The 13,285-nt window shown below is 53.0% G+C and overlaps 1 protein-coding gene across 2 annotated transcripts in view; it reads right to left on the bottom strand.

The window, feature by feature from the left end:
- Nucleotides 1–2,862: 2,862 nt before the first annotated feature.
- The window catches only part of PPP5C (protein phosphatase 5 catalytic subunit), a 33,674-nt gene continuing 23,251 nt past the window's right edge, over nt 2,863–13,285 (bottom strand). The window contains exons 5-13 of one of the 2 annotated variants that reach the window (XM_069458513.1): nt 8,824–8,889; nt 8,413–8,511; nt 7,564–7,669; nt 6,128–6,270; nt 5,906–5,993; nt 4,900–4,940; nt 4,613–4,791; nt 3,585–3,666; nt 2,863–3,406 (exon numbers count right to left, since the gene is read on the bottom strand). In XM_069458513.1, the coding sequence (XP_069314614.1) occupies nt 3,344–3,406; nt 3,585–3,666; nt 4,613–4,791; nt 4,900–4,940; nt 5,906–5,993; nt 6,128–6,270; nt 7,564–7,669; nt 8,413–8,511; nt 8,824–8,889 (867 nt within the window). In that variant the 3' untranslated portion in view covers nt 2,863–3,343. The remainder of the gene's footprint in view (nt 3,407–3,584; nt 3,667–4,612; nt 4,792–4,899; nt 4,941–5,905; nt 5,994–6,127; nt 6,271–7,563; nt 7,670–8,412; nt 8,512–8,823; nt 8,890–13,285) is intronic. The other variant, XM_069458515.1, reaches the window with a different exon arrangement.

Below are 13,285 nucleotides of genomic sequence, written 5' to 3'. Positions count from 1 at the left end.
GTGGGGGGCTTCTGAGACCCCTTCCTGGTTCTCTGGCCTTTCCTTCACAGCCTCCTTTGTGGGTGGTGGGGCTTCTTGGGGCCTGCTGTCCATGCCCATGACTCCTGGGGCTCTGGCATCTGCTCCTGACCAGACCGTGCAACACTCTGGTGTCCTCTGACATCATCACACTCATGGAATCTGCACCTGATCTCAGTGTCTCCCCCACCTCCTCATGTGTCTTCCACATCCCCGCTTGGTGACCCTAACCTTCCTCTAACCTCCTCCCCTAGTGGGGAGTCCCTCTCAGCACTCACAGCAAAACCTCTTCCAACGGCTACTTGCAAAAAGATAAAATTAGACCCATCCCCCATACCAGGTACCAGAGGGAAATCCAAATAGATCCCGACGTAAAGAAGAAAACTGCACAAATACCAAAAGAAACCTGAGGGAACTTCCCCGCAGCCTGGGTGTGCGGAAAGACATCCTAACCCGACCCTCACACCAGCACAAAGAAATAAATCCTGATACATCTGAAGTCATAAAAATAAATGTGCACATGGCGAAAAACAACAGTGAAGTCTAAAGATAAAAAGATACTCTGGGATATATACTTTCAAATGGTTATACACACACACACACACACACACACACACAAAGCGCGCGCGCGCCATTGAGCATTTGAGCATTCAGGGCAAAATGTTTCACAATAGGTACATCTGGGTGAAGGGTACATGGGTGTCTTTTGTACCTTTCTTGCAAGTTTTTATTCAGTTTCAAGTTGTTTCCAAATAAAAAGTTGAAAAAGATCCAAGCAGGACTCGCTGAGGAATGCCAACAGCATGCCATCTGGAATTGACTGTCCTTACCACATAAAGCCAGGCAGGTGACAGATTTAATAAATGCTAGTATGGGCCCCTTCCTATAGGAAAAATTGCATCTCTTGGTTTAATGTGAATTCCAAGCATTTTGGGCTCAACCTACACATTTATTTTCAATCGTAAGTTAAAAAAAATAAACTTCCTCTGCAAGGACGTCACCGTGAGTCTCGGTGGGGCTGGCATGGCAGGTGGCGCCCGCTGAGAGGCTGCTCCAGTGGCTCCCATCCCACTGCTGCTCTGGTCACACCATCAGCGAGAGGTGGCGTCGGCTTCTCCAGCCCCTTAGACCTGGGTTGGCCTGAGTGACTCATGGACTGACAGAACACGGCACATGTGATGTGCTGTGACCTCCAAGGCTCTCCCTGGGCATCCAGGATGCTCCTGGCAGGACCCAGCTGCCACGCCGGGCCACGTGCAGGGGCTCCAGGGACAGCCCAGCTAACATCCCACGGCAGTCGCCAGTCATGGAATCAGCCAGGCCAGTCTTCACATGACTCTGGCCCCAGATGCCACCAGACTACAAATGCCCGAGTCCTCAGGTGAGCCAGAACTGAGAAAGACGGCGACACACGTTTTTTAAAGTCAGTGGTGTGGTTTATTACGCAGCTGTGCAGGAAGGATCAGCCTTGCCGGAGAAAGCTTAGGCTCCTGGGAGGTCACCTGGAAGCCCTTGGAATGTCCTCCCTGATAAGACTGTCATCGTTTTTCTGGGGCCTTGGGCCACACCGTGTCATCTAAGGATGTGATTTATGGTGGGGCTGTGGTCAGCCGTGTGGGCTGGGCAGTCGCTGTGACCAACCCCCAGTGAAAACCTGGACACTGAGGCCAGGGTCAGAGTGTCTAGGGAGGTGGCCACACTCCAGTACGTGCTGGTCACATCAGTGCAGGGAGAAGGGAGTGCTGCCCACGTGACTCTAGCGGGGGAGGGCAGCTGGGAGCTTGTGCCTGGTCTCTGCTGGACTCTACCCTATGCACCTCTTCCCTTTGCAGACTTTTAACTTCTGTCCTGTCACAGGTTAAACCTGACCATGAGCGTGATGGCTTTTCTGAGTCCTGGGAGTCCTTCCAGCATGTGACTGTGAGCGTGGCTGGGGACCTCCTGAACTGCAGCAGCGGAACAGAGCCACCACACCAGAGCCTGGGAACATTCCAGCTTCCCACCTGGCCAAATCCCATCGGAGGTCTGAGGCACCTTCCTGTCTTTCCCGTGCGAATGGGCACTGGTGACCCAGACTCACACCTGTCTTCCTGAAGCCGCCCTGAACGGCAGCCCGCCCCGCCGCCCATCCCAGGAAGGCGGCTCACTAGCACCCCTGATGCCCAAGCAGAACTGGGAGTGTGGTCGCCTCATTTCTGCCTGGCAGGCCACCAATGGAGCCAAAATATTCCCCGGACTCCGCCCTCCAGGTGTTGCCCTCAGGGCTACACCTCCCTAGAGCAAGTTGAGTCCAGGGATCAGCCCTGAAGACAGGATCTCTCTGCAGGGCCGAGGCCGGGCCGCCAGGGTGGGATTCGGTACCACGGAGCCAGTGGGGAGTGGTACAGAATCCCCCCTCCCCTTGGCAACTGGAGGTTATCTGTCTCATGGCTCTCATGGCACGATGTCAAGAACCAGGGCTGGGCCCACCCTGAGCGGGGTCCACCCATGGGCAGGCCGGGTGCAGGGCAGTGGGCGCCAGCTGGCGGGGACGGGCGGAGGAAAGGGTGAGGGTTGCTCCCAGCTTTGTGGGCCCAACCGGGCCGCATCTCCCCAAGTACGATAGACGGGTGGCGACAGACAGGTGGCAGGGCCCTTCCATTGGGGGCAGAACTCCCCCAAGAGCCCACTACGCCAGGCAGACACGAGACGGCCTGGGCGTCAGCCCCTGGCACGGCCTGTCCAGCTGGTGGGACCGTGTGGCCTCCCCTTCCCTCGCCTTCTCCTGGGGAAAGGGTTACCCCAACGTGGGCAGCTCCTGGGCTCCACTACCCGAGACAAGCTGACGTACAATAATGATTTTATTTTAACATATTTAATTACAGACATAAAATAGCTGGGGAGGGGTGGGCCCAGTCTAGCCCCACCATGGGGCTCCTGGAGGGTACAGGCGAGGCCTCCCTGATGACCCTCTTTCTGGGGGTCTTCCTATGGCGGGGCCCTATTGCTTTAGTGGGGGGAGCCATGCACACGAGGGGCAGGGCGGCCACGCGGCCCCGCCCCGCCTGAGGCTGGCCTCCCTCCAGAATGCCCGGGCTGAGCCCCCAGCCCCAGCTGCTCCACCGCCCTCCTCTTTGTCCGGGGAGCAGCCCCTCTAGCCAGCCCTGACTCTGCCCCCAACCCCTCTGCAAACCTAAAGGGGAATAAATACAAACTTTACAAAGTAAAAGGGGGTCCAACGTTGCCCTGGGGCGGGGCCTGCTCTGCCTCCCCTCCCCCACCAGCTGGGGCCTGGGGGCCGGTGGGCAGGGAGGGGCCCTGGGACGCAGGCCACCCATGCGTGGCCTCACATCATTCCTAGCTGCAGCAGCGTGTTGGCGTAGGCCATGGGCTTGACGTTGGGATGAGGCTGCGGGAGCAGAGGCGGACGGACAAACAGACGGATGGAAAGGTGAGTCAGAACGGAGCTGGCTTGGGGGAGCCTCTGAGCACCCACGTGCAGAACCCCCCCCCACCCACCCATGGTCTCGCTCAGCCTCCTCCCTCAGGCCTGGACTGGGAGGGCTGGGACCCCAGGGCAGACTCACCACTGCTGTGAACTGGTGGAACTGGGGCCGCAGGTCGGAGCCTTGGAGGTGGATGTAGGAGGCTTTATTCCCCATCTGGTCGCTGTGGGGACAAGAGCAGAGTGGACGGGGAGGTCAGGGGCTGGGGGGGGGCGGTTCAAGAGAAGGAAGGGCCAGGAGGAGGGAAGAGAGAAAGGGGAGGAGGAGAGAGAAAAAGAGAAACAGAGAGAAGGGAGAGAAGGGGAGGAGGCGGGAGGGCAGAGAGGCCGGGAGAGAGAAGAGGAAGGGACACGGGGAGAGCCCGGGAGAGCCGTGGCAGACAGAGACAGACAGACAGGGCCCCAGAGCCCGGCAGGATGCGGGATGAGGGAAGAGGGGAAAAGGGCGGGGCCAGAGAAGCAGAGGTGGGCAGGGCACAGCCGGGGACAGGACGCTCCAAGACTGGACTTGGCGTCTGATGGCACATGACACAGGGGACAGAGGAATGCTTCACAGGGCACCACGGGGTGCCGTCAGCCTAGTCCAGAGCTCAGGCAACTGCAGCGCGAGCAGCCTGGTGTCTTCGGCAAATAAACATGGTTGGGGGGACAGGGACCTCACAGGTAAAGCGACTGAAATGTGGCCCTTGTTAGGGTCCTGCCTGGAAGAAATCAACTGAAGAAAGACATTTACGAGGGCCGGGGAGAAACGGAACTGGGGAGGATTCAGGTGATACATGGGACCTGGTGGGGAGAGGAGGGGACTGTCACCTCCTTTCTTAAAGGTGTGAAGGTGGTATTGTGGTTGCGTTAAGAAGAGGAAAAGTGGCTCTGTCAACCACGTGCTGGGGAACAAATGGCAGGAAGATGAGAGGCCTGGGGTCTGCGGTGACCCGGCGCGGGGTGGGGGCAGGGCAGTTGCCTGGCGAGGCTGGTGACAGCACGTGGCATTGATTAAATTGTCGGATCTGCTCTTGCCTGTCTTTGAAATGTTCCATCATAAAAAGTTGAAAAAAGACAAAAGCCTGTGGCCTGGGGAGAGAGGCCCTGGGTGGGGCAGGCAGGACATACCAGTAGTTGGGAGCAGAGAAGACGGTGACACAGCGGCCTCCATGTGCCACCTCGTAGCCCTCGGCCTTGACCTCGTGGCTGCGGATGATGTAGTCCAGGTGGTTCTCCTCCAGGAAGGCCTTGGTGACGTCAGGCCCAAACTGGCAGCTCACACCCCGCTTGCTGACCGAGCGCCCATTCTGGGGGTGGGCAGGTGGGAGACGGGGGTTCAGGGTGACTGTCACTCCCCCCAACCGCTCTGTCCACAGCCCACACCCGCTGGCCCTGGAACCGCCTCCCAGACTCACCTGCGGCTGCGGATCTGACCAAAGCAGGTCGCACATGGGACCTGGTGGGGAGAGGAGGGTCAGGGACAAGTGCCACCAGGGGTGGGGACTCACAAGCCACCAACCCAGCCAGGAGCTCAGCCCACGGCACAGCCTGGGTGGGGGTCCAGCAGGAGACATCAGTGTGGACAGGGCTCGGGACATGTGACTGTGATTCTGCCCCCATGACCTCCCCACTGCTCTTCCCTCCAGACCCCATTCAACCCACCACGGCCCCGAAGCCAGACGGAGCCTGGAACATCACAACTCAGATCAGGTCCCCCGCCTGCTCAAAGCCTTCTGTGGCTCCCCAGTGCCCTGGGAACAAACCCCAAGCTCCACACTGAGGCCCACAGGGCTCTGCAGGATCCAGCCCAGGTAACCTCATGTCCAGCGTCAGCCCTTAAAGCACAGCCCTGCCCACCTCGGTCACTCTGCAGCCCCTCCACCTGCCACGTTCTCCTCGCCTTGGGACCCCTCTCCGCGTGCCTGGAATGCGCTTGCCAGGCTCTGTGCACGACAGGCGCCTCTTACAGTGTCAGCTCAAATGCCACCTCCCTGACCACCCAGCAGCACTCCACCCTGTCCGTGTCCCCCACAGCACTTACACCGTGTGTCTGTGAGAAAGACAGAGAGAGAATTCTCTCTGCCATCTGTCCCCGCCACTAGAATGGAGGCCCCAGTACTTCTCTCAGAGGTCAGCAGCTGAACTCAGGGGTGAACAAGGACAGGTGTGTGCTAGTGCCCACCCGGCCCTCGCCCTGCGCTGTGGTCACGGATGCCTTTGCCAGCACGGCCCCAGCAGGGAGGTGCAGGCCCCGAGTTACAGGGGAGGAAACTGAGGCTCAGGCTTGCCCTTCCTCGCCAAGGGCACGAGGCGAAGGGCAGGGCTGTGGCTGCAGCTGAGACCTGAGCCCAGGCCACCCCTTTCCGCTGCAGACACTGGGGCCCCGAGGGGAAGGGCCGCCCACCTGACCCCACCAGTCACCTGAATCTGGGGGCTGCCGATTCCGCTCGATCTTCCGGATGTCGTCCAGGGTGACGCCATCTTCACTGAACAAGCCTCCGTGCATGATCTGGGGGGTGGGGGGATGGCCGCTGTGAGGGGAGGGGCCCGCCACCCCCAAGCCCCTGACGCACTTCACCTGCACCTCTGCCCAGGCGTGGCTGGGGGGTGGAGCCTGAGCTCGGTCCCCAGCGCCGTCCTCACCAGCACTTTGCCGTTGATGCACTGGGCCAGCGGGAGCCACTCAAACACCTCGCTGAAGAGCTCGTACATCTGAGCTGTGTACTTGGCCTTCACTTCGCCCTCAAAACCATAGATCTGGTTCATGTTGTCTGTCTCGTGGTTGCCTGGCCAACAAGGGGACAGAAGAGAAACTTTAGGCTCCAGGTCCATTGGTGACCCCCTGCCGGGCACCCTCAGCCCACTGGCCCTTCACAGAAACTCCATGAGGTACAGACACCGTTCGCAGTCCATTTTCTGGAGGAGCAAACTGAGGCTGAGAAGCATCCACAGGCACACAGCCACAAGGGCTTCCAGGCTAGAGGTGCCAAGGGGGGATCACAACAAAATGCAGGACAATTTACAAAGCATCCATCCTGTCTGTACGTACGTAAACACACACACACACACACACACACACACACACTCCACCCCCGTCCCGGCTGCATCTGTCCCGCCCAGGGCCTTGGGGGAGACCAGGGAGCTGCTCAGTCCCGCGTCTGCTAAGAGCCTGACTGTCCCACTCTTTAGCCTGAGCCTTTCCCCACCTCCTGTGATAAGGCCCCCTCAGCGGTTTCCTGAGCAGTCCCACGTGCCAGGCGCTGCCACAGGAAGGCTCAGGCCCTCGCCCCAGCACACAGCCCTCGCCGCCTCCTCCCAGTGCCCCCGCCGCTCTCAGGCTGCCCCTCCCACTCACGCCCCACCTTGCCATGGGCAGGGTACCACCCCCCCACCCCCGGCTATCATTCCCAGGCAAGCTCACCCTGTCCAATGCCATCGGAATTCACGTTCATGGCCCCCTTGGGACCCCACCCCAGCCCATGTCTCCTGAGCCTCCCAGCTCCTATCTCCGTCAGTGGCAGCCACAGCCCTCCTGATGCTCTAGCCCAAAACCCGGAGGGCCCCTTTGGCCTCCGCTCCTCCCTCTGGGCTCTACTTCGGTCAAGAGAGCCCAGATCTGACACTGAGTCCGCATCTGGGGCAGCGGTGCCATCTCCTCACCAGTCTTCCTGCTCCCACCCTCAGCCCCTGGTCTGTTCACTCAGTTACTCAGCTCGACTTTCTTGCCTGATTCAGGCCACTCAAGAGCCTGTTTCATATCCTTGTGCAAATTAGAAAAAAGGGGCTCTTCCTTAAGACCTCTGTCTGCCATCTGCTGGAAAATGGACATAATGAACATGCACATTTATGCTGTCTATGATATTAGTGCTGTTCCTGAGTGTGATGACATTGTGTAGTGCACAACCTGCTCAACGTTACGAGGCAGCCCTGGACGTGATCTCAGTCAATGCCCCAAATAAATCATGGCTGTAACTATTATCCTTGCTTTCAGGTTAAGAAAATGGAGGCTCAAGGAGGCAAAGTGAGTGCCCTACCCAGGCCCCCACAATGTCCCCAGACCCTGCTCCCTCTCAGCTCACCTCGAAGTAGGTGAAAGTGATCTGGATACAGGAGCTTAAAGCCAAAAAGGGTGAGGATCACTTCTACGGAGAAGGAACCGCGGTCCACAAAATCGCCATTAAATATCTGCCCTGTTAAGGAAAACACAGCAGGGGTGGGGGAGGGAGAGCAGATGGGCCAGAGGGGCTGCTCCTTCCTGGTCTCCACACGTCCAAGGCTTGTGTCAGTATGGCCCAAGGAGTGAGGGCTCAGTGTCTCTGGGCTGTTGTCCCTGTCCGTGCTGTGGCTCTGGCCAGCCAGCCACCTAGCCTCTGAGCCTCAGCGGGACGGTCCTGAGGACCCCAGCCTGCCCTGGTTCTCAGAAAGCTATTGGCCACAGGGGAGATGGGACATGGGCCCTCTCAACAATGCATAGGCCTCATGGCCCCACACGGTGGCCATTTATCAAGCAAACAGCACTAGTGATATCAGCATCAAGCGTGGGCCAGCCCTGTCCTTAACTCATCTGCTCCTCTCAGAACCCCGTGAGATGAGCCCTATTATTACGCCTCTTTTATAAGTGAGGAAACTGAGGCACCAAGTGGCAAAGTAACCTGCTTCTGTTCAGATGCTACCTTGTAGCACACAGAAAAGCCAGGGCCCAGACAGACTGAGCGCCCAGCCCAGGTCACACAGCACGTGGGGCCAGCCCTGGCTGGTCTGAGCCTGGAGCCCACGAGGCCAGCCTGCCGCTCCACCCATCCTCGGTGCTCAGGAGGCTCCCTTCCAGGGTCACGCCTTTGCCCTAGCGGGGCCCCCCATCCTCCACATGAATCCAGGGGTAGGGGCGGGGCAGGGTGGGGAAAGGGTGGCTCTGCTGAGAAGGATACATAGGGGTTGGTCTCGGAGGGTAAACCGTTGAGCTCGAATATGTTGAGGAGGTCATAGAACTGGCCGTGGGTGTCCCCGCACACTGTAATCTTCTCTGTCTGGAAGAAAAGAGGCCACCGGAGAGGGAGGGGCCCAGAGAGAGACATGGGGAGGGGGCAGAGGTGAGGGGAGAGGCAGGAGGTCACAGCAGACCGAGAAGAACCATGCAAGAGGCATGAGCAGGAGGGTGGGACAGAGACCGAAAGGCCAGAAGACGAGGGGACGTCCAGGAGGAAAGACACAGGGTGGGGATGTCAGGGAGAGAGGGAGGTGGGTCTGTGAGTTCCTGAGCTCCATGGCCCCTCCCCAGCCAGGGAGCCCCCAGCCCACCCCCAGCCGCCGGCCCCCAGCCACTGCCCCACGACACGCACCTCTTTGAGTGTGGTCTCCACGAGCGTGCTCAGCTTGGAGAGGACCTCTTTGACTTGTACCAGAATCTGGAAGGCAGGGCAGACTCTGAGTGGGACTGGCTGGAAGGCCTGCCACCCACTCCAGCCCCGAGAGCCTGGACTGCCCAGGAGACGCTGCTGGGCTGAGAGAAAGGGGCAGCGGGGAGACGGGAGGAAGGTGGGGAGGCCGGGACCAGCAGGCGCAGGCCGGGCTGCAGGCGGCCCTCAGCTGTGTCCTGAGTGGCCTCTGAAGTACTGAAACATCCGGATTATTTCATGTGAAAAACCTGATCCTTGGTTTCTTGTAAATTAGTCAGCATCACAAGGAAACATAAGGCTGAACCCAAACATACTGGCCTGGATGTGGCTCAATGTCACTGTCATAAAAGGTCTCCCATACAAAGTGCGAGACTTTCCAGATGAAAAGAGGTAAAAGGCAGGTCATACGCAAAGTCTGAGCCTTCAGTGGATCTTGGATTTTTAAAAGTCAGCTAGAAAAGACATTGTGATGAAACCTGGAGGAAACTGAAATATCACTCTGGAAATGCAGATAGTATTATTTTTCACAGACTGAAGATGACCTTGACAATGTCATGTATATTTGACAGCGTTTCCAGATTTTATGGACAGCCTATGGACTGTGTGCATTAGTCACTATTGTCACACCAGTGATAAATTTTTAAGAGGGACAAGTCAACTGTAGTCGTGCAGGAGAACGTCCTGTTTGTAGGAGATCCAGGTTACGACGGTTGCAACTTACTCTCAATGGTTCAGGGAAACAAAGGACAAAAGTACACACACCCGCACTTGTGTAAGTAGACAGAAAGTGTCAAAGTGTTAACTGGTGAATCCAGGTGAAGGGTGTGTGGATGTTAATTGTATTGTTCTTTCAATTTTTTTGTAGTTTTGACAATTTCCAAAAGAAATTGGGGGGAAAATGTTTGTTTTTTTTTTTTTAAAAAAAACGTAGGAGGAGGTGTCCACTTCTGGTGAAAATGTAGAAAGTTACAAAGACTGTTGCTCTCACCCTAATGACTAGAACAAGCTAAGTAAGCAACAAAATCAAATGCAAGGAAAGTCATCTGAGAGCCAACAATGCAAAGGATCCTAAAGGAGTCAAACTGCAGACAGCAGCGAGCCCTTTCTTGGGGGAAGAAGCCCGCAGCCCTTCCATTCTGGCGGTGTGTGGGAGGCAGATCCCCCAAGGCTGAGCGTGAGGGGAAGCCAGTGGAAGTTCATGGCCACGCCAGGGCAGGCGGGACACAGAACCCCAGGGAGCCCCAGCACAGAATGCCTCTGCCCCACCTGCCAACCCTCTGATGCGGCCCCCACAGAAGACTGGGTGGGAAGAAGCAAGATGGGGAGAGACCCCCTGAGGCCTGGAAGTGGTGGGGGAGATAGGAGAGCAGAGGTCGCCCAGCAACCCAAAGTCTGCCAGCAGGGCTGGGCTGCAGAGAGAGAGCCCACAGTCCCAAAAGCTGGGGACTTTAAGTCATAAAGACATCCTTGGAATTTTCCCAGGGCTAAAATTCCAAACCCCGCTGCAGGGCAAGTCCTGGTTCCGCTCTGAAAACATCTGAAGCCAGTGGTGAACGAACTCCACCAACAGCTGCCCCTCACTCTCATCGCCTGACAGAAGGAAGCCGCACCATTTTCTGGGGAAAAGTTTCATTTACCTCAATCTCTGTTCTTTTACACAAAATGTCTGCAATGCAATGAAAAATTATGACACACATGAAAACTGACAGCAGAAGCCGACTCAGAGATGAACCAGATGATGGAATTACCAGATGCAGACTTTAAAATCACGATGGCCAATGTGTTAACAAGCCCAGTGGAAAAGGTGGACAGTATGCACAAACATGCGGGACAGAGAGAGGGAAACTATCAAAAAATCCCAACTACATGGAAATGCTGCAAATAAAAAGTACAATGTCAGAAATGAAGAATTCATCTGCTGAGCTTAACAGGATTTAGAAAGAATCAGTGAGCATGAAGATAGCTGAAGTTATCCAAACTGATATACACAAAGAAAAAACAGTGAAAAAAAATTTTTAAAAACTCAGATCATTAAGATCTGTGGAAAAATATCAAATGTTCTAAAAAGAATGTTATTAGATTTCTAGAAGGAGAGGAGAGAAGAAATAGGAAAAAATATAGAAGAGATAATACAATGGCTAAGACCTTTCCAAAACTGATGAAAGATTTTTTGTTTTTATGCTGATGAAAGATATTAACCCTTAGTTCTAAAAAGCTCAGAGAATACAGGATAAACCCATAAAAAGCACATCAAGGCAAATCATAGCCAAACTACTGAAAATCAAAGACAAAATCTTAAAACTAGGAAGGAAAAAAGACAGGCTACGTTATAGGAACAAAGATATGAATGATGGCTGAGTTCTCACCAGAAACAAGGGAGGCCAAAAGACAACAGAAAAAAACATATTTAAAGCACTGAAAGAAAAAAATTTCAACCTAGAACTCTTCATCCACCAAAGATAACCATAAAAAATGAAAGCAAAATGAAAACATTTTCAGGCCGACAGAAGCTGAGAGAATGAATCTATAGCAGCCATGTGCTGCAAGAAATGCTGAAAGTACTCAGGTAGGAGACATGACATGGGATAGAAGCCCACGTTTGGAAGAAGAAACAAGAAATAATAGAAAGGATAAACATGTAGGAAATATAAAAGACACCTGAAAAACATTAGATATTTGCATATACATATAAGAGTGTGTATACATACATAAATTTTTTTAAAAGACTATTGACTGTTTAAGAAATAACAACAATGTATTTATCGTGGGGTTTATAGCACACCACTATACTACTGCATGAGGCTGGTTGGCGAGGGTTTATGGGGGTTGAGTACGCCAGTCTGTTATCAGCTTTTGACAACGGTGCACTGTTTCTGTCTGAAGTGGAATTTGTGAATAGCTGCACAGCTCGACAGTATTTTTTAATTCTGTCTGCTTAACAGCCCATCATGTCAAACAAGACCAAGAGAACGCTGAAGGAAGAAAACAGATTTTTTAATAATGAGGTTGGGAATTGCAATATTATCTTGTTTCTGCTAAAGATAAGATGATTTGCTTGCTTTGTGGTACTGCAAATATCAACATTAAAGAAATTCAGTGCTCATCAGCATTATAACACTCATAAGGACTACAAACATTTTAAATTAGAGGGAGAGGAATGAAAGGTTGTACTGCAGAAATTAAAAGATGAAAAGCAGCAAAAACAAAGGCAATAATGCCACTGAAGCAACTTACAAAGCAGCTTATATACTTGGGGTAAAAAGGGAAGCCATTCAGTGATGTAGAAATTGTGAAAGAATGCATTGTCAAAGTTGTAGGATGCTTAGACTTCAATAACATTTCAAAGTATAAACAACTGCCTCTTTCTAGGAGAATCACAACTAATCAGCAGCATGAAATAACCTTCAATTTAATAGAAGTTCATGCAATAATTCAAAAGGAAAATAGATATTATTCAATCACTTTGGATGAATCAACTGACACTACTGACTCCGTGCAGATTTTATATTTCATTCAGGTCATAACAGGAGATTTTCTTTGCTATGAAGAGTTACTTGCTTTGACACTCCTGTGAACGGCACACAGGGAATAGATATCTTCAACAACTTTCAAGAAAAATGTCATGAAATTGGACTGCATTTGGTAAATTTAGTGAGTGTATATACAGACGGTGCACCTTCTGTGACAGGAAAACACGAAGGGTTTATTGCACAGATAAAAAATGTGTTAACAGATCCAGATGCTCGCATTTCTTTTCAGGGTCTTTCATCAGCAAAATCTCTGTGCTAAAGCTACTATTTTAAGTGACACTTTGCAACAACTTAAAAGTATTTTTAACAGTATTCATGCAAATGTAACTGTCAGTTTCGTAATTGAACGATGAGGGATTCAGTGTGGATTTTCGGTATCTTTCTAAAGTGCATTGGCTATTGCATGGACAGGTGTTAGCCAAAATTTTATCTCTGCAAGAACAGATAGTTAAATTTTATGAAGAACAGAATCAGCATTATGAATTATTGAAAGAAGATTTCTATAGGAATGCAACATTTCTGTGTGATATGTCAAATCAAAACGACTTGAATATTTCTTTGCAAGGTAAAACTAAGTCTATATATTGATATTATGGGGCAAAAAATCCAAGCATTTCAAAAAAAGCTATCTTTTTCCAAAACATTTTTTCAAAAAGAAATTTTAGATGAACATTTTCCCCAGTTAGCCAACGTCATTGATGAGCAGGATAATATATGCGAACCATGTGAAGAATACGCAGCTGTTATAGACCTATTAATTGAACACAATGAAAGGTTCACTGACTTTGAGAATCATGACATCACACTCAAATCAGCATTTCAGCCTCACCTAGTTGATATCACCAAGGCACCTAAAGAACTACAGATGGAATTGA

The sequence above is a fragment of the Eulemur rufifrons genome, chromosome 24 (genome assembly GCF_041146395.1).
Source record: "Eulemur rufifrons isolate Redbay chromosome 24, OSU_ERuf_1, whole genome shotgun sequence".
Lineage (NCBI taxonomy): Eukaryota > Metazoa > Chordata > Mammalia > Primates > Lemuridae > Eulemur > Eulemur rufifrons.
Note: the sequence above shows the minus strand (reverse complement) of the source record. Positions and strands in the feature narration are given on the sequence as shown.